Below are 24166 nucleotides of genomic sequence, written 5' to 3'. Positions count from 1 at the left end.
CAGTGTCTACTCCAGGCATGTTCACTGATGTGTCCCAGACTTCCAGGGCCCCAAGGATAGCCACGCCCTAAGCCTCCACAACCACAGCATCTACCACCATGGCCGCCATCTACCACAGCAGTTTCCATATTAGCTGCAGCACAGCCTCGGGAGGTGAGGATGAGCGTCGACTATTATTGTCACTATCAATTGGAACGATCTTCCAGGCATTTCCTGGCTTGGAGTGACAGTCAGCAAAATGGTTTAAAAGCACACTTTCCAGAGAACACATCTGGTGCTGACTTTAACAACATGTATAGACTTTGGGCACACTTGTCCCCTCCCTCCCGGTCTCAGTGTCCCCAACTAGGAAGTGGAGATAGACATCTGTTGTTACGCTGCTAGGAGTATAGAATTAAATGAACGTGTATCAACTTCTAGCACAGCTCCTGACATCCAATAGTACTTTCTCACACCAGTTATTTTCCTGTTTTTACCCAGAGAGGAAAGGGTCTGGCTGACACTTTTAATTTCTTTGGTTCACCCCATAGCAAAGTGGGGGGGGGGGCACACTTCTCTGTCTCTGAGCAGGTTTTTGACTCAGCTCAGGGCACCTCGTCCCCTTGTCCAGCTCCCCAAACCGGTCCGGGCTCTTGTAAAGGACTCATTACAGGGGAGAGGCCCCTATCTGCATTCCCTTCTTTCTTTCAGCATTCCCAGGGTCTGGCATTAGGGAGGCGTTGCACATATGAGACCAAGACACCTGGCCCTCCAAGAGACAGCAATGGGGGTGCCAGCAACAGAGCTGGGTGGTGGTCGGAGGGGGGTCGCGATGCTGGGTTTTCGGAGAGTGGGACCGGTGGGGCCGGGATGCCCGGATGCCACGGTCGCGGGCGGGGCAAGCAGGTCGCTGCCTCCTCCCTCTGGAGCTGTTGGACCTGTTGTGCCCCCCCTCCACTTCCGGGCTGCTGTGGAGGGGGTGCAGAGCAGCCTCTCTCCTCCCTCTTCCCCAGCCACCTGTTTCACAGGCTGAAACGACAGCGCCCTGAGTGCAGAGCGAGCGCGCCGAATCCTGAGCGGGTGAGAGGCCCGGGGCTGCGGAGCAGAAGGGGGCTGGAGGCTTGGCCTCCAAGGTCTGCGCGGGTGGAGGAGGCTAGAGTTTGCGAATGGAGCTCCTTGGAGGAGCTCAGGACTCAAGACTCCTGGTTTGTCTGGAGAGAGGGAGACTAGGAGCCCGGACTCCTGGGTCCCTGGGTGAGGTGGCATGGGTGTCCCTCCTTTGGGGTCGGAGCCAAGTCTACCAGGCTCCGGGGTGCAGGGGATAGGAGCCCGGACTTTTAGGTCCCCGAGGGAGAAGGAGACCCCGGGGTCGCTGTAAGGTGGTCCAGGGATTGTGTGGGGGGGGGCTGCTGGGGTGGGGTAACAAGGTGCCACATCTGGATAGAAGGGAGAAGCCCATAGGGGGTGGGCTAGGATCCAGGACTCAAAATCCGGCCCCACCTCCGGGGGCGGGGCAAGAGCCGAGGAATCCCGACCCTGAAAACTCCAGGCCACGCTGCGGGAGTGCTCAGTCCCTTTCTTTGAATTCTTAGGCCCCGCCCCCTTGGAAGAGTCGTGCGGAGCGCTCGGGCCTCCCCGGCCACGCCCCACGCTGCCAGGCCACGCCCCCAGACTCCTGGCCCCCGCCCACCCCGCCGTAGCGAGCCACCGCCATGGGGACTCCCAGCAGCCCGGACGAGGGGACTCCGCCGCCACAGGTCCCAGAGTGCGATGAGGCGGTTCAGCCCGAAGAAGCCGCCCAGCCCCGGGAGCACCCCGAGGGCTCCCGCGAGCAGGAGGCTCCCGAGGTCCCGGCGGAGCTTTCTAGCGGCGGAGGAGCTGAGCAGCAGGCGGAGGAAGAGGAAGAAGTGGCCGAAGGCAGCAGCACCGAGAGCAGCCGCGACGCGGTGAGGGGCGGGGAGGGCAGGAGCCCCGGGGTCGGGGGCGACCCAGAGCAGGTGACAGGGACAGCGAGAGACAGGTATGGAGAGAGACCAGATAGACCTAAATTCGGAGACCAGGAGAGAGCCCCAGAGATATGGCAACTCCTGAGAGACAAAGACATCGACCCGGGGCCAGACAGACCCAGCCCGAGTGAAAGACAGAGACGTCCAGAGACCGGCATGGAGAGACCGGATGGACAGAGACTCAGAGACGGGCAGACTGAGAGACAGAGACCGAAAAGAGCCCCGGCCGCTGTGGCTCAGCTGGCTGGGCCTTTGTCCAGTGACCCCAAAGGTCGCAGATTCAATTCCCCGTTAGGGCACATGCCCGGGTTGCAGGTTCGGTCCCCAGTGGGGCACGAGCGAGAGGCAGCCTATTTATGGTTCTTTCTCACACTGATATTTCTCTATGTCTCTCCCTTCCCTCTCTCTAAGCATGCCCTCGGATGAGGATGAAATAAATAAAATTAAGAGAAAAGACCCCAAAGAGACAGAGACACAGGAAGAGACTCAGAGAGACGGAATAGAGACAGAGAAACCTTAAGAGAGGGAGATATTCCGAGGAAGAGGAGGGGAAGTAGTAGCAACGTAGAGACAGAAGACAAACACTAGTGGGAGAGATTCGAGAGACCTGGGGGGAGAGAGAGATCCGGGGCCTACGAGGACTCGTAGGGGCCCAGAAAATAGGACCTGGTTAGAGAAAAAGGAACACCCTCCCTTGAGTTGGCTCCTGAAACTGCGAGCCCCTGGGGCCTGGTGGTCACTGGACTTGCACCCCGCCTTGTATAAAAGCGTGCTGGTTGAGTTTAGGCCAGTTAAGACCCCCCCCCCGAGGAAGCTTGAGGCAGGGAACAGACCAATGTAGTGACGGGGGGGGGGGTGTGAGGCCTCTCCACACCCTCTGACCACACCCTCTTTTATCGTAGGGGGAGGCCCCGCCTTCTGTACAGACCCGGGCCACGCCCCCCACGCCCCCCCAGTCTAAGGAAGGGGCTCGAGGGGTGGCGCTGCGGCTTCGAGAGCAGCAGCTGGAGATTCTGACTCGAATGGCCCTGATGGAGCAGCGAGTGAAGGAGCTGCAGCGCCAGAGGAAGGAGCTGAGAATCGAGGTGAGGCTGCAGACCTTGTGCACGAAGCCTCCCAGTCCTTTCCTCTATGGGATCCAATTCCAGGCCTCCAGCCCCCTCCTTTCCTAGACCTCCGAGCCCTAGCTTTTCCGTTTTCTCCACAGATGGAGGTTGAGGTGGCCCTGCTGCGCGGGGAGCTGGCTGGGGAGCGAGTGGCTGCCCGGCGGGAGGAGGAGCAACTCCGGGAGCTGCTAGAGCAGCAAGTGGACACAGAGCAGGGCAGCCGGGAGCAGCGGGAACAGAGGGAACAGGTCTGTTGGTCCGGCTGAGTCTTCATCATCAGTTTTCTTCCCTGTCGGAGGGGTATTCCTGGTGGGGTTCCCGGGACGCGGGCTCCAAGGACTAGGGTTACCCCTATTCCCCAAGTGGGGACACTTGGGCTAGGATGGGAGGTGGTGATGGACAGATGCCTTTCCTTATCTTCCTCCTGCCTCCCAGACCAGGATTTTGGAGCCTGACTCACCGGGGCCTTCCTTTGGCCCCCTCTCTTCGCTCTTTCAGTGTCACACTGTGAAAAACGTCAAACCAGTAGCAACAGAAGAGTCAGATGGCCGCCGTGCGGTGTGCTCGCTCCTTAGCTTCAGCAGTGACCGACTTCCATGCCTGTTTGGTAGCCCTCAGTTTGTGTCCCTATTCCTGGTTTTGAAAGCCTGTCCCAGATATCACATTACTTTTCAATAAGAACTCCTTTTTACATTAATAAGTTTTAAATATTGTTTTATTTCCAGTTTTCGAGTTTCCAGATCGTCTCAAAAATGCCCCTGAATGGTTGGTTAGCTGTTTGAATCAGGTCCCCAAAAAGGTTGAAATGCCATACGTGTTGGGTTTTTTTTTTTACTGATTTTATTTTATTTGTATTTTTTTCATTACTTGTTTCACTTCTAGTAGTCCCTCCCTACTATTGTTTTCCATCCCACTTCTTGGAGAAACCAAGTCTCCTGTCCCACAGTCAGGATGTGGCCCGTGTCCTTTGCCTGTCCCTCTTCCTTGCAGCAGGTGGTGGGTGAGAAGTTCAAGTTGCATCAGATTCAGGTGTGCTTGGTGCTTCCTGTGTGCCATGCTAGGGGGACGTCAGCTCTGGTTGTCCAACCTCAGAAGGTCACTCTGATCCCTTCCTAATAATCCTGTACCTAAAGGCTTTAACAGCCCTCCATTGGTAGTCATTGTGTGGATTTAAGGTTACAACTTAGGAGATGGAACCTTTGTTGTTCTATCAAATGATCTCTTAGCCCTTATCTTGTATGTCGTAATATCCTCGGGCTGGGTCCTCAAAGAGCCTGTATTTCTCTCAGCCCTGATTTCTCTCCCATAACCAGACCTCTGTGTCCTGCTGAAGATACTGGCTCCTAGATAGTCCTTCCTCGCCCAGTACGCAGGAGTCGAGGCGCCCAGGCCTCACCTCCCACAGACCCACGAGTTGGCCCTTCTCGGTCACCACAGCCAAAGCTGACCTCAGCAACTTCCTTTTCTACATTCTTTCTAGCTCACCCTCCCTTGAGTCACCAGGCCAGTGTCCTGGACCTTGCTCGGCTCACCTCCCTACCTTTCACACCCAACCCTGTCAATCAACAGGTCTCACCCTTTCTGTCCCCTGGTCCTCTGTCTAGCGCATCCCCTTTGCATCCCCACTGCCAGGCCGAGGGTAGGTCTCGCCCTTCTTGCTTGGAGGGCTCATGAAGTAGCTGGTCTCAACTCCTGGAATCCATCTCCCAAAGGGACGATTCCACACCTCAGTCCCCCTCCATCCTTTCAATCCTTCCATGGCTCCCCATTGCCTCGGGATTAGGGCTTCTTAGCCCGGTTGACCAAACCCAACACCAGCTGAGCCCACCTTTCCGCCATCGTCTCCCCTGTGCTCACTGTCTCTTTCCTCCACTGTGTCTTCTTCCTTCCCAACCAGAGTTTGCCCCTAAACTTCCCACACTTTTCAACTCCACGGCGCATTTGCAACATGCTGTTCCCTCTCCCCAAAATACCCTTTCAACCCCCTCTATCTCCTTAGGTCTAAATGCGCTCTGATTTTTGAGGCTCATCTTAAAATCTTCACATCCAGGAAAACCTGGGATTACCCCAATAGATTGCTCCCCACTCTGGGTTCCGACAGTCCCTGCATTTCATTGCCTGGATTGTCCCAGGCTGTAACTGGCTGTGACCCCACCTGGGGTCCAGGGACCATGTCTGACCCCCTGCTCTGGGTCCAAGTATCAATCACCCAGCATGGATATGCTTTGCATTCATTCATTTATTTTTCTTTAATTAATTAACTTATTTTTAGACAGAGGGGGAGGGATGGAGAAAGAGAGGGAGAGAAACATCAATGTGTGGTTGCCTCTCATGCACCCCCTACTGGTGACCTGGTCTGCAATCTAGGCTTGTGCCCTGACTGGGAATGGAACCGGCGACCCTTTGGTTCGCAGCCCGTGCTGAATTCACTGAGCTACACCAGCCATGGCATCATTCATTTCCTGAACAACTGTTTAGATGATGCCTACTCCAGACAAGCCAACACCAAAGTGAACCAGACTCACAGGGTCCCTGCCCTCATGAAGCCAACCCCAGGCAGGGGGGCGTCAGAGGTCCGGTGGGCCTGGCCCTCGCTTGCCTCTGTGTCTGTCCCTTGTGCTCAGAGGGAGGCCAAAAGCCTGGCTGTTCTTTCAGGAGCAAAGGCGGCTGAGCCAGGAGCGGGATCGAGTGGAAGGTCTTCGACAGAGACTCCGTGAGGCCCAGGGGCAACTCGACTCACAGCCAGAGGACCAGCGTGAGCGGTTCCTGCAGACCGTGCAGGAGGTGAGGGCTCTTTGGACCCTCTCAGGGACCGGGTGTCTAGGCCCCTCCCCACTCAAGACCCAGAAGTCCAAGCCTTCAGCCTCCTACTCCCAGAGTCCCCTAACCCCCAGGACTTGAATCTAGGCCCTCAATGCCTCCTCCCTTGTTAGCCTGGAGTCCTGGCCCACCCTTTACTCCCCTGAGCCCTCCGGGTCCAGGCTTCCAGCCCTTTTGCATTTCTGCCCACAGATGAGGGAACAACTGGATGCGGCCCAGCGTGCCTACGAGGACCTGGAGTTCCAGCAACTGGAGCGGGAGAGCCGGCGGGAGGAGGAGGATCCTCGGGGCAGCCCTGGAGCTCGTGTGCGGGACCCCAAGGTCCAGGAGCTGCAGGCCAGCCTGGCTCAGCACAGGGTGAGCCGGGCCGCGCTAGCCTGCCTTGCTCACGGCGCCCTCCGCCTCCTCCCCTCCACGTCTGGCCCTTCTCTGATCCCCACCTGTGCCGTGTCCTTCACAATAGGAACAATAATAGCTGACGTCTGTTTAATCACTGAATCCTTACAACAATCCTGGGAGACAGAGCTTACCTTTTCCCATTTTATAGATGAAGAAACTGAGGGTCAGCCTACTCACGGAACCTTTGCCAAGTCGCTTAGTTTGTAGAGGGCAGAGCTGGAATTTGAACCCTTTTCACTCTTCACCACTACACTCTATGCCTGTCAAACCCTATCCAAAAAGATGCTTTTTGAGAGCATCTTTTTGCTGCCGCCAGTTCTTTCTGCGAGCGTCAGAGTCAAGGGTCTGACAAAGCCCACTGGAAAAAAAGTGACACGTTTGGCCGGACTGAGCGCCACGTGTTCTGGAATTTTGCATCAGAGAGTTCTGAAGTGTGTCTTCTCTCTCCGCCTCCATTTCTGGGTCCCTTTCCTGTCACTCTCTTTTCCGTCCCTCTGTCTCACGCAGCTTCTGTCCATCTCTGCGGTGCTTCCACCCTGTCTTCCTTCTCTGCATCTCTGCCTCTTGGGATCTGTCTAGGTCCTGCTTCCGGTTTGTTCCTCCATCTGCCCCTTTCTCGCTCTGTCTCTGGCGACTCTGGGTCTCTGTCTGTAGGTACGACCCTCCATCTCCTCTTCTGGACACCCCAGAGGGAAGAAGGCACCAGGGAGCTTAACTCTGAGTCCCCCCCCAGCTCCCTTCAGGCCCTCAGGACCCGGGGTCTCTGTTATGGTATAGCTGGTTCTGGAGGAGCCAGCCGGGGACCCGGGTCAGCTAAGTAATGGGGGTACTGGGGGTGCCCTGCAGCATCGGATCCAGGTCTTGGAGGAGCAGCTGAAGTCGCTGGGGGAGCAGATGGCAGCTGAGAGCCGGGGGCTGAGCCGGAAGAAGGAGGAGGCCCTTCAGGCCCTGACACAAGTAGGTGGCCATCAGTTCTGTGGCTGGGGTGGCCCGTCCTGCCGACTCTGGAGGGTGGCGGTCCGTGATGTCATGCCTCTGCCCTCCCTTAGGAACGGAGCCGGCTGCTGGAGCTCAACTGCCTTCAGGGCAGCTCTGGCGGAGACCCTGCCGAGTCCAACCAGGCCCTCACTAAGGTATGGGGGTTTCAGTGCACCCGTCAGCCCCGCCCCCGCCCCCCTCAGACTCAGGAGTCTAGGCCCTTAGACCCCTCTTCCCTTGGGATCCAGGATGCTCAGCCTCTGGGTGATGGAGGAATTCGGGGCCCCCAGCTCCTCCTCCTCAGGGAAAGAGCAGTCTCTGCCCATGGTCTGGGAGATCAAACAGTGAGACCCCATTCCAGCCCTCTGGTGACATTGGGCCTTTGTTTTTCCATCTGAGAAATGGGCTGGCACTGGAGACAGTGGCCAGAGCATCCTAGAACTAGTGGGGCCTGCGATCCCTCCAGCTCCTGTTGACCTTCACCCTCTCACGCAGCTCCTGTTCACTCAGAAGACAGACCGCCAGCTGCTGGTGCTGCAGGACCCCAAGGCGCCGCACGCTGCCACCTCCGCCTCTTCCTGCCTCTTCTCCGTTCACAGCTCCCTGCAGGTGCTTCCCCGCTGTCCCCCTAGTCGCCTTGTCTCCAGAATTCCCACTGTGGCTTTCTCTGCCATGGGGGGGGAGGCAGGGAGAGTTAGTTGATCCAGGGGTATTTTTAGTTTTATCAGGCTCCGGCTTCATTTTTTTCTTCCCCTTTTGCCTAACCCTCAATTCCTTCCCTGGAAAAATGAAACGTGTGTGTGCCCAGGAGCAAGTGGGAAAAGCATCTGAACAGGGCGTATTGATAAGCGGGCCCCCCCGCCCACCCTGCTGGCCCACAGTCCCCTCCGCAGAGGCAGCACAACTGTGTGTTGCTGGCGTAGCCTCCCTTTTGGATCTTCGGAAACTGTGTTAATGAGACAAGTTGCTACTGACTTTTTCAATGAAGTAGAGTAGCCGGTGGCAGGGCGTGGTGCCTGAGGTGGGGTGCAAGTTACATGACAAAAGTCTCGTTTCAGTTGTGTGGATAAGCGCTTAGAAATTGGTAGCTTGCGTTATATCATGTAAAGCAGTTTTTTTTTGTTGTTTTGCAAAAATGTGTATGTTAGCTATAAGTTGGCTTTTATAACTGAATGTTCTGTCATGGAGATTGTTTGCTATTGACACATTTAGAGCTGACTCATCCTGGTTAACAACCCTGTGACGATAACCGGATAAACAATAACAGTGATACTAACGACAGCTCATATTTCCCGTGTATCGTGGGCCAGGTACCATGTGAAATGCTTCACGCATGATTCATACACCTGGTGTTGCAAAAACTCAACGAAGAAGGTTCTTAGGTCCATTTTGCAGGTGAAGAAACTGAGGCAGGGAGGTGAAGGTACTCAGCTAGTTGGTGTGTGGCTGAGTCGGGATGTGAACCCAGGTGCTCTGTCTTCAGAGCCTACGCTCCACCCCTCTGGGCTTCCCTGTGGACACAGTTCTACTCTGGGGCATCAAGCCACCCTCCCTCTGTGGATAGTGATCTGTTTTTTGCAGTTGCAGCAATGCTGTTGAAGAGATCTCAGTGTGTGTGTGTGTGTGTGTGTGTGTGTCTTTGTACACAGGCTAATAACATGAGTATTATTAGACTGTCTAGTATACATATCATGTAATATAATATGCAGTGTGTTCTTTCTTATTAATACTTTTAAAATCTTGCCTTAACCTTTTTTAAAAAGATTTTATTTATTTATCTTTAGAAAGGAGAGAGGGAGAGAAATATCAATGTGTGGTTGCCTCTCATGTGTCCCCTGCTGGGAACTGGCCTGCAACCCAGGCATGTGCCCTGACTGGGAATTGAACCGCCATCCTTTGGTTTGCAGGCCCACACTCAATCCACTGAGCCACACCATCCAGGGTTAAACTTTTTTTTACTTACTGATTTTCTAGGGAGAGAGAAATATTGCCTTGTTCCACTTATTTATGCACTCAGTGGACAATTCCCGTGTGTCATGGCCGGGGATGAAACCTGCAACCTTGGTGTGTCGGGACAATGCTCTAACCAACTGAGCTATCTGGCCAGGACTACTTATTAAAATTAATTAATATTAATAATAAGTCACTTTAGAGAGAGTAATGTAGGCTGGGGTCTACTTAAAGCATTTTTATCACTTTGAGCCATGTGGGATTGCTATTATTTAGATATGAAAAACAGCCAAATATTGGCAACTTGATATAAAATTATATGTATTCATGTACATTCATGAAGTTGTGTTTTGTATAATTTATGAATATATAATTCCATGAATATATAATATATATTCATGGATATCTATGTATGTATAAAATGAAAATATATCATTTCATTTTTTGCTCAGAAGAATCTCCCAAAGTAGGTCCTATTAGTGGCAAAGGGTGAGCAGATAATGTCTAGGGAACTCACTTTCTGACTGATTTTCCTGGGAGCCTGATAAAGGTAGCAGCTGGGTTGCCAGGCAACCGACTTACAGTAAATACGACCCTTATAAGTAAGTTGCCTGGCTACAGATACTCAATGGGAAGCCGGGTCCATTCCTATGGAGTCCTTTCCTGAGTTACTGCCTCCTGTGGACACGGAGCTTCTAGGGCCAGGGGCACCCTGTACCCTCTGCTGTGGCTCTCATACCTGTCCTGCGCCCAGGTGTCTGTCACCTGGGGGGCCCGGCCAGGCAGTCCTCTAAGTGCTTTGCACGAGGTCACTCATGTAATCCTGACCTTGGCCACGGCAGGGCAGTGGGCCCTCGGCCACTTTGCAGCAGGCAAGTCCAGCCTGGGAGGAGACATGTCCTGCCAAAGTCACACACCCAGGAAGTGGCAGAGCAGGTCTGAACCCAGTATGTCTGTTTCCGTGGCCTGTGCCTTTTAGGAGACTGGTTTTCTAGGGCTCCTGCAGAGTCGAGGTGGGCACCGTGCTCAGCACTGGTCCAGAGGGAGCAGCCGGGGGCCGCAGGGCACAGCCGGATAAAAAAGTAGATAACTCCTCATCTTCTTACCCCTTTTCTCTCGCTTCAAGTCCTAGTAAATCCTCACATTCCACCCTTCTTTCCCGGATGCCGTGATGTCTGAGAGTACAGCCCCTGCTGGGGTTCAGCTGGCAGTACTTCCCAGCTGGCTGAACTCAGACATGCCTCTGTGCCTCTGTTTGCTTAGCTGAAAAATGGGAATAATAACAGCACCCATTGGTCGACAGGTAAAGGCTCAGCATGGTGCCTGGCACATAGTAGGTGCTCCGTGGATGTGGCCTGCTGGTACTCTGATCACAGTCACAAATATTAGTCGTAGTATGATTATCGGCATCCTTCTCTCCAGTTCCATCCCATCTCTGGTTTTTGTGACCCTATCCTGGCTTCCTCACTGGTGTCTCTGTCTTCTTTTTTATCTCCCAACCATCTGTTCTGCACACAACAGATGCATCTCCTACTTCAGTCCTCCCCGCCAAATGCCTTCAGCCCCCCCAGGCCTCCTCGCCAGGGCCTGCCAGCCCCTGCACGATCGGGCCCCTGCCCCCGCTCACCGCTGTCCTCAGGACCCTGCTCAGCTGCAGAGCGCTGACCAGCCGCACTTGTTCCTGTCTCAGGACCTTTGCACTTGCCGATTCTTCCACCTGGAACACTTCCCCTCAGTCTTCCCCAGCCGGCTTTTTTTTTAAAGTACATTTTATTGATTATGCTATTACAGTTGTCCCATTTTTTTTCTCCTCTTTAACCTTCCTTCGCCTGTACCCTCCCTACCCTCCAGCATTCCCCCCTCCCCTGCCTTAGTTCGTGTCTGTGTGTCGTATATATAAGTTCTTTGGCTTCTCCATTTCCCATACTGTTCTTACCTTCTCCCTATTTTGTACCTGCCAGTTATGCTTCTTATTCCCTGTACCTTTCCCCCCCATTCTCCCCCTCCTTGCTCATAACCCTCCATGTGATCTCTATTTCTGTGATTCTGTTCCTGTTACTAGTTGTTTGCTTAGTTTTTGCTTTTGTTTTTTAGGTTCAGTTGTTCATTGTTGTCATTTTACTGTTCATAGTTTTTGATCTTCTCTTTCTTAGCTAAGTCCCTTTAACATTTCATATAATAAGGGCCTGGTGATGATGAACTCCTTTAACCTGACCTTATCTGGGAAGCACTTTATCTGCCCTTCCATTCTAAATGAAAGCTTTTCTGGACAGAGTCATCTTGGGTTCAGGTCCTTGCCTTTGATGACTTCAAATACTTCTTTCCAGCCCCTTCTTGCCTGCAGGGTTTCTTCTGAGAAACCAGCTGATTGCATTATGGGAAATCCTTTGTAGGTAACTGAATCCTTTTCTCTTGCTGCTTTTAAGATTCTCTCCTTATCTTTAATCTTGGATAACATAATTATGATTTTCCTGGGTGTGTTCCTCCTTGGGTACAACTTCTCTGGAACTCTCTGGGCTTCCTGGACTTCCTGGAAGTCTAAGTTTTCCTTTATTGTTTGTTCAGATAAGTTTTCAATGTCTTGCTCTTCCTCTCCTTCTGGCACCCCTGTGATTCAGGTGTTGGAACATTTAAAGTTGTCCTGGAGGTTCCTAAGCCTCTCCTCATTTTTTTCTTTTTTGCATTCTTATTTTTCATTCTGTTCTGATTGGATGTTTATTTCTTCCTCTTGTTCCAAATCGTTGATTTTAGTCCTGGTTTCCTTCCCTTCGCTGTTGGTTCCCTTTATATTTTCCTTTATTTCATTCTGTGTAGCCTTCATTTCTTCCTTCATTTTGTGACCAAGCTCAATCAGTTCTGTGAGCATCCTGATCACCAGTGTTTTGAATTCTGCCTCAGACAGGTTGGCTGTCTCCTCATTGCCCAGCTGTTTCTCTGGAGTTTTGATCTGTTCTTTAATTTGGGCCATATTTCTTTGGAATGGCGTACCCGTAATGTTGTAGGGGGAAAAGCCTTAGGTATTCACCAGGACAGGGCACCATTTTTTGCTGCATTGTGGCAGTGTCTGTTGGGGGAGGGTCAGAGAGGGAACAATGCCCTTGGCTTTGCCTGAGCTGCACTTTCCAACAAACTCTCCTGTGAGGCTGGGAGTTTGCCTTTGCAACCCCCATAGCATTTTACAGTTAGAGGTGTGTGTGTTTTTTTTTTAAAAAGTATTAGAGAGGAGAAGGGAAGGAGAAAGAGTGGAAGAGAAACATCCATGTGTGGTTGCCTCTCACATGCCCCCTACTGGGGACCTGGCCTGTGCCCTGACTGGGAATCGAACCAGCGACCCTTTGCTTCACAGGCCCATGCTCAATCCACTGAGCTACACCACTCAGGGTTACGGTCAGAGGTTTTGAGTCTTTAGTTTCCCAGTCAGCCAGCCCCTGCCTCGCTCACATGGTCCACCTTGCTGCCCATCCTCTCTGCCAGGAGTTCCGTGAAGTCTGATTTTTCTGGCAGTCCTCATTGTTCATTGTTTTAAAATTGGTTGTTATCCATCTTTTGGTTTTGCGAGGAAGTGAAGTGTTTTTCTACGCTTCCATCTGGCAGAAACTCTCCAGATTCTTCCCTGGCCAACTTGTATCCTTGGGCCTTGGGTCACTGTCCAGAAGGCTCTCCCTGGTCTTCCGGTTGGAAGGTGACCCTCTTTTTTTTTTTAATCCTTACCTGAGGGTATGTTCATTGACCCCTGAGAGAGAGAGGAAGGGGCGTGGAGGGAGAGAGAGAACAGAGAAACACTGATCAGTTGCCTACCACATGAGCCCCCACCAGGGATCGAACCCACAACCTGTTGGTGTCCAGGATGACGGTCCGACCTCCTGAGCCACCCGGCCTGGGCAGAAGGGGACGCACTTTTATAGCACCCTATTCTCTTCGCCCCCATCAGTTTCTGATGATATACATTTATTGGCACGACTGAAAAATTTCTATCAAAAGGGACTCACCTTCATTTACTGTTTTGTTACCCAGGGGTGTGATTTTTTGTAGGAAATGTAGGGAAAATGCTCACTGGTTTGACTTCCTTCACCTGTCTTCAAAACCAGGTTGGTTCTCCTGCATCCTCCCCAGGTAACCACGTCAGTTTTCCCTTTACTGTTACTATTATGATTTACCCTGCCCCCTGTTAATAATAATACTGTTATTATTAACTCATGGATTACATGTGTTTGATGAGTTACGACCTGTAGCAGTGAGTATCCTTACTGGTGCTCAAATCATGCAACTTTTAAAAATTATTTTTATTATCCACACAGAGGTGTTGCTGTTTTTTTCTTTAGAAATGACTTTAACTATTTCTTTATGGGTTGTTCTCATGGACATTTTCATCTTTCATTACTTTTCCTTTTGAAATAACTTAAGACTTACAGAAAGAGTAGAAAGAATTCCTGTGTAGCTGTCATTCAGAATCTGTAATGAACATTTTACCACGTTTGACATTTGCTTTATTATTCTTTCTTGTCTCTGTACACACACACACACACACACACACACACACACTTTACTATTCTCTTCTGAAGTGTGATTCCCTTCTACCCCTAAATACTTCTCTATCATTCTGTAAGGCCAAGGCCATTCGTTCTTAAATTTTTATTCATTTTTAAGAGATTTTATTTATTTATTTTTAGAGGGAGGGGAAGGGAGAAAAAAAGAGAGGGAGAGAGACACCGATGTGAGAGACGGTTGGTTGCCTCTTGCTTGTGCCCTGACCGGGGACTGAACTCTCAACCCAGGCATGTGCCCTGTTCAGGAATTGAACCAGTGATCTTTTGTTTTGTGGCGTGATGCCCAGCCAACTGAGCCACACCTGTCAGGGCTCAAGGCCATTCTTTTTTTTTTTTTTAAAGACCAGCAATGTTTTAAAAAGGACTTTGTTTATTTTATTTTTAGATAGTGGGGAAGGGAGGGAGAAAGAGAGGGAGAGAAACATCAGTGTGTGGTTGCCTCTTACACGCCCTCTACTGGGGACCTGGCCCACAACCCAGGCATGTGCCCTGACTGGGAATTGAACTGGTGACCCTTTGGTTCACAGGCCCGCACTCAATCCACTGAACCACACCAGCCAGGGCTCAAGACTGTTCTTACACATAACCACAGTACAGTGATCAAACTCAGGTAACTAATTGAGATAATACTATTAAAACCCACAGATCTTATTTATATCTAGTCAGTTGTCTCACTAATGTTTTTTCTGGGACAAAAACCAAAGGAAATTTTTTTTTCTGTCCAGGAACACAGGTTGCATTTAGTTATCCTTTAAAAAAAAAACAACAAGCTAAACATCCCCCGTGTTTAAAGCTCAAAAGGCATGGAAAAGGCTCTTTGGCTATTATGTCCAACCATTCAGATCCTCTGCCGATGGTGGCCAGTGTCTGGTGTCTACTTGGAGATGTTTGTGTTTATACATTCTGTCCTGCACACATGCTGTCTCTTTTTTTATGCACAAATATATCATCCTTACGCTGCTGTGCACTTGCTTTTTATCTTGGAGGTTATTTTCTTTCCGGCTGTAAAGAGCATCCCCTCCTCCTAGTGTACGTGCTGTGGCGTTTTCCACGGCGTGCGTCATCCCTGATTATTTACCCTGCCCCCTTCTGTGGGCACATGGGTGGTGTCCAGGCTTCTGAGGGGAATAACCTTGAACTCAAGCCATTTTGCATATGTATTAATATATGCATTGGATATAGTCCTGCAAGTGGAACTGGGGCTCAAAGATGTATGCATTTGGTATTTAAAAATAAAATAAAAAGAGCCACACTGGCCTCTCTAAAGCTTGTTCTGATAGAACGGCCCCTCCCCAACATGTGGGAGGGTGCCTGGCTTTTCCACGTGCCCTCCACACAGTGCGCTTTTCTTTTTAGTTTTATTAAAACGTAATTCACCTAGTTCAAGTGTACAACTAGTGGCTTGTAGTGGATTCACAGAATTGAGCGACCATCACCACCACTTAGGGCCTGGTCATTACAGCAGAAGAAACCCGGGGCCCTTTAGCCATCACCCTCAATTGTCCCTCTTCCCCAAAAGACCGATCTACTTCCTGTCTCCTTGGCTTTGCCCATTGTGGACTTGACCCGGTGTGGCCCTCTGCGGCCGGTAGCTCTCACTCGGCATCACGTTTATAATGGCTTTTTGACTTGTGCCGGTTACATGGTGGTTTCCCTCGGCAGTGAGCCCTCTGACTTCCAGTTGAGATTGAGCGTCTCCTGTGTTTTCAGGGCTCCATCGGCCTCCAGAGGACTGGGAGCATGTCCCGGAAGAGGGGAGAGAGACTGAGCCAGAGGGGATCCCCCCGACCTCTGTCCCTCCACTGTGCTGGTGAGGACCCCCCGCCATCCCCCGACACCTCTTCCTTCCCAACCACCAGCCTTCCTGAAGCACAGGACGGAGGAACTTGGCATGGCTGCCTGTCCGGGGAGAAGTGGAGGGGCTTGGACAAGGGAGAGTCCCAGCCGCCTACCCTGACCCCACCTCTGCTCCTCCAGGGCCCCTGGAGGCCTCAGCCCTCCCAGCAGCAGGGGACTCTGGGAGACACCCGCTCTATCAGCTGCTGAACTGTGGCCCTGGAAATAGGTGAGACATCAGGGAGAAGGTGCAGAGAGGGAGGGGAGAGGCAGGGCCCCTGTAACCTGCCCTGGTCTCTGTGCCCTCCTCCTAGCTATGGGGCGCTCTACCCAGACATCGCCCGCATGGAGCGGCTGCTGCAGCAGGCTGTGGCGGAGCGGGAGCGGCTGCTCAAGGCCAGGGTGAGACGCTAGACCCTCCTCCCTCAACCCAGAACTCCAGGCCCCTAGCCCCTCCTCCCTCGGACCGGGATTCCACGCGCCCAGCCCCCCGCCCCGGGGAGTTCAGGCCCCCAGCCCCTCCTCCCTCGGACCCAGGAGTCCAGTCCTTTGTTCCTCAGATCTTACTGGTGGGTCTCCTGACTGACCCCGTCCTGAATCCACAGGAAGGAACAAGAAGGAGCGCAGAAGGTTGCTCAGGCCCCGCTGTTCCTGCCATCATGGTCAGTCTCCCACCCTCACCCCACCTCTCCCCCTCTTGTGTTGCTCCCTGGCCTCTGTCTTTTCCTATCTCACCCTTTCCTCTCCAGTGGCGCAGAAAAGGGTCCTGGGCTCGGCAAGGGAAGGGAACCAAAAAGACCGGGCTTCCCTTCCCGCTGCGGTTGTCTGTACCCACGGCACGTCCTCGGGTAACACGCTCCGCTTGGCTGTGCCTCAGTCTCCTCCCCTGGAAGTGGGTGGTGACAGTGTCACAGTTACTGCAAAATGAAGGCAACTACATCCGGGGCCTTTAAAAATCATTTAAAAATTTGCGTTTTTGGTTTATTTTTGTTTTTTTAACAGACTTACCAAATTTTAAAATATGAATTTAAAAAAAGATTTTATTTATTTATTTTTAGAGAGAGGGGGAGGAAGGGAGAAAGAGAGGGAGAGAAACATCAATGTGTGGTTGCCTCTCCAACGCCCCCTACTGGGGACCCGGCCTGCAACCCAGGCATGTGACCTGTCTGGGAACTGAACCAGCGACCCTTTGATTCACAGACCGGCACTCAATCCACTGAGCCACACCAGCCAGGGTCTTCCCGACTTGTTTAACACCATTTTACTCATAGAAAAAAACTCATCCTGTACTTTCTTACATTATGGATTTAGCTGACAGCCTCCTTATTCAAATGGTATTTTACCTGTGCTAATACCATGGATACATTTTTATTATAAAGAATGTGACAGCATGGGCCCTGGCTGGTGTAGCTCAGTGGATTGAGTGCGGGCTGCGAACCAAAGGATTGCAGTTCCATTCCCAGTCAGGGCACACGCCTGGGTTGCGGGCCAGTTCCCAGCAGGGGACGCACGAGAGGCAACCACACATTGATGTTTCTCTCCTTCCCTTCCCCTCTAAAGATAAATAAATAAAATCTTTTAAAAAAAGAACCTCTGAGACATAGACATATACCATATTTTAAAAAAAACAAACAATGAAACATAGCTCAGGTGAGGATTAGAAAGATAATAATAAAGCTTTCCAAAAAGGAAAAGCCCAATGAGTAAGTAAAATAAGGTGCACGTCAGGTGCTGATATGAGTCAAGGACTGAAAGCAGAGCATGAGCTCTAGCTCATTAAAAATGAATCACCCCTGCTTGGTAGCGGCATCATTTATTAAGTAGCGTGTTTCTGGGTCTGTGCCTAACAGTAGAGTCACCAGGTTGGAGAGCCTGACAGCAGCCAGCGCTGCCTGGAGCAGCCTGTGCTGTGAAAACAGCCCCTGAGCTTCAGTTGGGGGGGGGGGGCGGGGACTGAGGCTCTGAAAGGGGCGGGGTCCTGTGCGGAGTACACAGCCCGAAGGCCAGCCCTGCTGCTCCCTTGGATCTGGGCGGACTCCGCCACGTCCTACCTGGGTAACCTGGCTGAGTCACCGCCTCTCTGAAGCCTCAGTTTTCTCAGCTGTCAAGTGGGGACAGGAAGGAGAGAGAAAATGAGGTAGTCATGGTGATCGCTGGACACACTGGGGAGCCACCCCTATGGATTTGACAGGATGACCTATGCGCTTCCAGGTGCCCCAGCGGGTGTCCTTGCAACAGTCTGCCCCTCCACGTCCCCTCTTTTTTTCCAGCTCGATCTCTGTCTCCACCCAGTGAGTCTCTTCTGTTTCTCATCCCTTCTTGCTCTGGCCTCACTTCAGTCTTCTCAGCCCTCCACACTCAAAGTGTGGCCTGTGGACCGACAGCATCGGCGTCCCTGGGGCCTGTCACATCTGCAGAACCTCACCCCACCCCAGACCCTGCCTGGAACGACCTAATCTGAGCGTGCATTTTAACAAATTCCCCAGGGGCTCTGCTCGCGGGCAGGTCTGAGGCCTGGCGTGGGTCCCCTGACTGCGGGCTCATGCTAGTCTTTGCAGAGATCATTCAGGAAGAGTAGGTGTGATCGGGCTGGGCCTGGTAACAGTAGGCACTTTCAGGGCCTTAATTTAATTCTTCTCCCCTTTTTGACCACCTGAGGGGACCACTGCCTGGCAAGTCCTGTCTTGGTTATCTCTGGCTCTGTGACTTGGGCCTAGTGACAACCTCTCTGAGTCTTAATTTCCATATCTTTAAAATGGAAAAAGTAGCCCCGGCTGGTGTGGCTCAGTGGACTGAGGGCCAGCCGGAGAACCAAAGGGTCACTGGTTTGATTCCCAGTCAGGGCACATGCCTGGGTTGCAGGCCAGGTCCCCAGTAGGGGCGTGTGAGAGGCAACCACACATTGATGTTTCTCTACCTCTTTCCCTCCTATCTCCTCTCTCTAAAGATAAGTAAATAAATAAAATCTTTCAAAATTATTAAAATGGGGATAATAGGGTACTGACCCCCCAAGAGGGTTTGAGTGGGCAGTGGAATTACGCCTATAAACTGCTTAGCACAGGTAATAGTCACTGACTTCATCACAACAGCAATGATAATGGAAATGGCGCGCTCACTTACTGACCACTTACTATTTGGTCCCTGCTTTCCAGAGGCAGTATGTGAGGGTCCCCACTTTGGGGACCCTGACCTAGGCATCCCTCCCCTCTGTGACATGCCCGTGGTGTTTCACCCTGAGCTCTTAGGTCAGGAAGCCCTGGGTTCCGGCCCCAGTTCTGCCACCTGAGCTCTGGGTGACCTTGGGTGGCTTTACTTCATCTCTTTGTACCTCGCTTTGCTCATCTGTAGTATGGGGCTCATAGTATCCCTGTCCCAGGGACGGGTGGGCGGTGGTGGGGGAGTCAGGGGGTTGACGCTGATGAAGCTCCGGCAGTTTCATAGTAAGTGTAGCCGTCAGTTTCCCCATCGGGGTCGTCACTGCTAGAGTTGCTGTTTAAAGGCTGTAAGAGGCCTTTCATGACTTTTCCGAAGGCTCCTCCTGTGGGCTCCAGGCTTCAGGACCTCCTCCTGACCCTGTGCCCTCAGCTGCCCCCTTTTCTTCTCTCCCAGGCCCCGCCCATGCTCCCGCCCCGCCCTCAGGTACCCCGGGTCTTGGATCTCCAGCAGCACCTGGAACGCTGGGGCCACAACCCTGAAAATTGCCCAAATGTCCAGGTGTCTGGGGGCTGCTGCCGCGGGCCCCTGGTGAAGATGGGCGGGCGCATCAAGACCTGGAGGAAGCGGTGGTTCTGCTTTGACCGCCAGGCCCGGCGCCTGGCCTACTACGCGGGTAAACCCATCCTGAAGAAGTCCACCCCCGGGGCTTTCCCACCAGACACCTAGGAGCCCTGGCCCCGGCCCCGCCCCCTTCTCTTAGGCGCATCCCCAGCCCCTTCCTTCCTCAGGACTCAAGAGTCTAGGCCCCCACACTGGACTTCCCCTCAGGGTCCAGGAGTTTGGTCCCCTACTCTTCCCTAACTTTCCACAACCCAGGACTCTGGGCTCCTAGCTCCCTCTTCCCCCAGGACCCAGGAGTCCTGACCTCCATCCCCTTCCTCCTATAGAAAGCCTGCTTCAGTAACATGGGTAACAGTTTTGTACAATTTTGGCTCCCCAGTCCCCATTTTTCTAAAATACCCAGGAGGAGTCAGAACCCATCTAATCAGTGCCCTCCCTGCCTCCGAGACCCAGGAGTCCAGGCCCCTCTCGACTTTTCTCCAGGGGAGTCAGTGCATCTGGCCTGTCCTTGAGTCCCTTCCCTTGTTGGGGACCAAGGCACTGAGGGACTCGGATTCCAATCCCATCCCCTAGTCCTGTCCAGACTCCACATCAGGTTCCCATTTAGCATCCATGTTCACTCACCTCCCATCCACAGTACTTCAGGGGCCTTCGGACTGTCAACCTGCTCCCCACCCCAACCCCAATCTCCGGACGTGGACCCAGTGACCGCGCCCTGCCCAACGCACACTCATACCACGCACACACCTCACTGGCTCTGTTTCTCCCTCACCTCCCTGTCAGACAAGGAAGAATCTAAACTCAAAGGCGTCATCTACTTCCAGGCCATCGAGGAAGTCTATTACGACCACCTGCGCTGTGCCTTCAAGGTGAAGTCCCTGCTTGGCGCTGCCCTGTCCTCCTCGTGTGAGGCCCTGCAGTCTAGCTTTAGCTAGTTCCGGGGAAAGGCCATCCACGGCCCGCACCGTCAGGGTACTCCATCCAGCACAGGGGGGAGACAGGGCATTTCACTGCGGGGACCAAAAGTTAAGAGTTGCAGCCTTGGGTTCTCGGCCACTGTTACTTTTCCTGGCGTGAAAGATTTAGAGCAAAAGTTTGGCACACTGATGAATGAATGAATGAACGGCAGGGTGAGGGTTGGGGCAGCCTGGGAGCATTCAGAGGAGACCGCGGTTTCAGCTTCCGCCCGTAGTTGCCAAACAGAATGGGTCCCATGTCACATCATATTTTTAATTTTTTCCCTAGAGGACTCAGGAATTCAAACTTTTATAACAGTGCAATGCCAGAAATTTAAATGTTGGCAACTGGTACAGTGTTTAGAAAGAGCTGTGGAAAGCAGCCAGTGGGACATCAGGGAAGTGACTTCTGTTTGCCAGCCTTAGTTTTCTCACCTGCAGAATGGGCACACTTCAACCCATTTCCTCAGAGGTGAGAAGGTCAAAGACAGATAATGGATGTAAGGGATTTCCTGAATGTAGGCTTGGCAAGTAAATAATAAATAAATGGGTTGCAGAACACGCTAGCTTTCCCCAGTTACAAACCAGGGAGAGCTACATTTTGGAGAAAGGAAATCTGAATGCTTAGACTTCTAATATAGAGAAAGGTAGGCTCGGGGAAAGGAACACGGCTCCTTCTTTTTAAGTTCCTCTCCTAAAAATTCTAAGCTCCTCGTGTTAATTCATTTAACCCTCGCCACCCAATGAGGTAGGTGCCATTAGTTAGGACGGCAGATGGGGAAGCAGATTCGGGGAGTCTTAAGTAACTCGTCCAACGCCATATTCCATCCTTTCTGTGCTCTTAACCACCTCCCCCGCCCCTTTATCCCAGAGCCCCAACCCTCGCCTGACGTTCTGCGTCAAAACCTACGAGCGCCTCTTCTACATGGTAGCGCCCAGCCCCGAGGCCATGCGCATTTGGATGGACGTCATCGTGACGGCGGCCGACGAGAACCACGCCCCGTGAGCGGCCCCGCCCCTGGCGGACGGTCCTGCGAGGCCCCGCCCACTTCCGGAAAAGCCTGGGCCCCGCCCCTTTGGAACTCCGAGAAATCTGCCCGTGCTGCGGCTCTGCTGGCCTGAGCCGCGGTGTTTTTCGGGGCTGCAGGTGTCTTTCCCCCGACGGGAAGCCAGCCCCGGGGCCCTGTGCCGGGTTGGAGGAAAAGTGCGGGGGTGGGGAGGAACTATTTATTGGTGCTCCTGTGATACTGAATTAAACATGGAGGGAAAAACCGGTTGTTGTCTTTTCCAGCCCAAGCATCTGGGCCCCTCGCCCCGTATCGTCGTCGGCAGGACGTCCGATTTAGGGTTACATCAGAGCGCCAGGCGTCCCCCAGCCGGTTCTCCCCGCTGTAAAAACGGAGGCCTTCGACTCTCAGGTCACGGCTGAGAGAGGGGTGTGGAGAGGCATGTGTCCTTAGTCTTTGGCAATTTTGGTCTTTTAGTTTCTGGGTCTAACTGCTTCCACTCCCACCCCACTTTCAAATGATGGTAGAGTGGGGGGAAGGGTGAAAGATATAGAGGGAGAGAAACATCAGTCTCACACCCCCAAACCAGGGACCTAGCCTGCAACGCGGGTATGTGCTCTGACCGGGAATGGAACCAGACACAAGGCACTCAAGCCACTGAGCCACACCAGCCAGGTCTGCTTCCCCCCTTTTTGATTTGACTGGGCTCTTGCCACTCCAGGCCTTGGCACATGTTATTCCCTCTGCCCTGCCCTTAACCAGTTAGCTCCTCATTCTTCAGGTCTTATTTGGGAAGAAGCTCTTCCTGATTGGGTTAAGCACTGCTTTAAGCTCTACTGTTCCGTTCCTGAACAGCTAGGTTATCACTGGTGATTTATGTTCTTCTAGACTGGGAGCTCCATGAGGGCAGAACCAGGGCTGTCCTGGACATTGCTGTGTCCCCAGCACCATAGGGCACATTTCACTCCATGAAAGTGAAAAAAGAAAAATGCTTCCCATTCACCTCTTAGACAGCTTTTCCCACTCTACCCAGTTCCTACTCATCACTTAGGTTTTAGCGCAGGTGTTTCCTTCTCCAGGAAGCCTTCCCTGATTCTCATGGCTGAGTCAGATGCTTCCCCTGGACTTCACATCCTGGCTCTGATCACTCATCACAGCCTTGACTGACTGCTCTGGGTCATCGCTGCTGATGAGTGTGTCTCCGTGCTGGGTGGGAGCTCCAGAAGGCAGGGACTGGGGCTGTCTCTGTCACTACTGAGTCCTCCGTGCACAGCAAAGAGCCTTGTGCAAACTAGATGTTGAGAAAATGTCTAATGTGTTAATAAATCGATGAGAAAGATGCCGAGGACTGGAGACAATGGTGAACAAGGCACACAGAACTCTATCCTTTAGGTCTGACCCAAGGTGTCCCCTCCTTCACGAAGCTTTTCCTGTTCTCTAGACTGTGTCAGGTGCCTATTCTGGGTTTCCGCAGTTCCCCAGGCTCCCCCACAGTGACCCCTCTAGGCTGTGGGGTCAGGTCTCCCTCACCTCCTCTGAAATGGGACTATAAGTCCCTCTGGTTCCCATGTCCTTGGGACCTGGGTGTCCTATCAGTCCTGTCCCAGAATTGGCACTTCTGAGTCCTAGGGAGGCTGACACTCCAATTCCCAGGCTCTCAATGATCCCAGCTGTCCCTCCCTTGACCCCCACCTCCCGGTGGGAGACATCTGCATTCTTGGATCAATTCATCTCCTCTGCAAACTGGGCACAAGCTGGGGCCAGCTCCATGGCATGTATGTGACCAGCTGACCGGTTGCATGCTCAGAAGAACCCTCTCAGGATTAATGCTCTGTGGTTGCTGTCTGGAAAGTCTTAATTTTGTATTTGAACTTGTGTTTTATAAGTGAAGTCTGAAGGGCTGTGAAGCATGAGTTGAGGGGATTGGAGCCGAGACTCCGCCTCCTCCCCCCACCCCCACCCCATGACCACTGCCACCCTGCAGCTTCAGCGGGGCCTGGGTGTACATGGGCACCTGTGCCTTATGGCCTCTCAGGGTGGGGCGTGGCTGCGGGCAGCTGGAGGAAAGGGGGCCCAGAACCAGAACGCTCTAGTTATGCGACAAGGTCTCTAGACACCTGCGAGGGCCTGTGCTCACCCCAGAAGCATCCCTGTGCCCAAGGGAACATGACATTAAACGCCAGGAGAAGTGGAGAGAGATGGTGGAAGAAAAAGTTTCTATTTATAGTATTTTAAAGGCATTTTTTCCTGCCTTTTGAACCGGATCCCCGTATTTTCATTTTGTACTGAGCCCCGCAATATAGGGAGCCAGCACTGCTCCTGACCCCACCCCTTCTCTGAGACATCCCAGACGGTACAGCCCAGAGGGAGTGAGTCTGAGACAGGCCGGAAATGTCACTGAGCTCAGTGCCTTTGCTGTCCTGGGGGACAGAAAACCCCTAGTGGCTATGGCCCCAGGCTTGTCTGAGGCCCTGGCGTGACCTCCAGGACTGGGGACTGCCTCTGCACTAGCCCCTCTGTGCATCCACCTTGGGAACCGGATTCTAAATCTCTTCGCAGTGACTTCTGGGGAGAGGAGCTGGGGAGAGTCACTGAGCAGGTTAAGCAGAGGCCCTGCATTCAAACCTCCCTTTGCTCCCTGGTCCAGGGCCAGGTGCAGGTCAATGCCCGGACTCTGGGCAGGCCTGAGCAAGAACAGGCTCCCCACCCTGAGTCCAATTCCCTCCCAAGACGCTAGTTGTTCTGGTCCAGCCAGTTGGGGTTCCTCCCTGAAACTCTCCCACGCGGCTACGGCCTGCAGGGCCT

At 52.7% G+C, this 24166-nt stretch overlaps 1 protein-coding gene across 2 annotated transcripts; it reads left to right on the top strand.

Annotated features, from left to right (window-relative positions):
* The first annotated feature begins 989 nt into the window (after window positions 1-989).
* PHLDB3 (pleckstrin homology like domain family B member 3) lies at window positions 990-21615 on the top strand. Of its 2 annotated transcripts, none has more exons than XM_053655712.1 (16): window positions 990-1059; window positions 1572-1925; window positions 2888-3070; window positions 3193-3339; window positions 5747-5875; window positions 6104-6268; window positions 7157-7267; window positions 7360-7443; window positions 7784-7897; window positions 15496-15595; window positions 15763-15850; window positions 15936-16023; window positions 16227-16283; window positions 19231-19450; window positions 20223-20267; window positions 21226-21615. In XM_053655712.1, exons 2-16 carry the CDS (start codon window positions 1692-1694, stop codon window positions 21474-21476), a joined length of 2016 nt encoding a protein of 671 aa, XP_053511687.1. In that variant the 5' UTR covers window positions 990-1059; window positions 1572-1691; the 3' UTR covers window positions 21477-21615. The 2 variants fall into 2 exon arrangements, with proteins under 2 accessions (XP_053511687.1, XP_037008233.2); XM_037152338.2 differs by having other exon boundaries at window positions 20182-20267; window positions 21226-21453.
* The last annotated feature ends 2551 nt before the right edge of the window (window positions 21616-24166 follow it).

The sequence above is a fragment of the Artibeus jamaicensis genome, unplaced genomic scaffold, assembly GCF_021234435.1.
Source record: "Artibeus jamaicensis isolate MK-2021 breed Jamaican fruit bat unplaced genomic scaffold, CSHL_Jam_final scaffold_11, whole genome shotgun sequence".
NCBI lineage: Eukaryota > Metazoa > Chordata > Mammalia > Chiroptera > Phyllostomidae > Artibeus > Artibeus jamaicensis.
The sequence above is the reverse complement of the archived record's forward strand: the minus strand, read 5'-3'. Positions and strand labels throughout refer to the sequence as shown.

Bases quoted from the DNA above. Each gene is read 5' to 3' on its own strand.
- PHLDB3 (XM_053655712.1), top strand. From the start codon at position 1,692: ATGGGGACTCCCAGCAGCCCGGACGAGGGGACTCCGCCGCCACAGGTC. The intron at 3,071-3,192 runs GTGAGGCTGCAG...TTTTCTCCACAG, and splicing joins GGAAGGAGCTGAGAATCGAG to ATGGAGGTTGAGGTGGCCCT. The intron at 7,268-7,359 runs GTAGGTGGCCAT...GCCCTCCCTTAG, and splicing joins CCCTTCAGGCCCTGACACAA to GAACGGAGCCGGCTGCTGGA.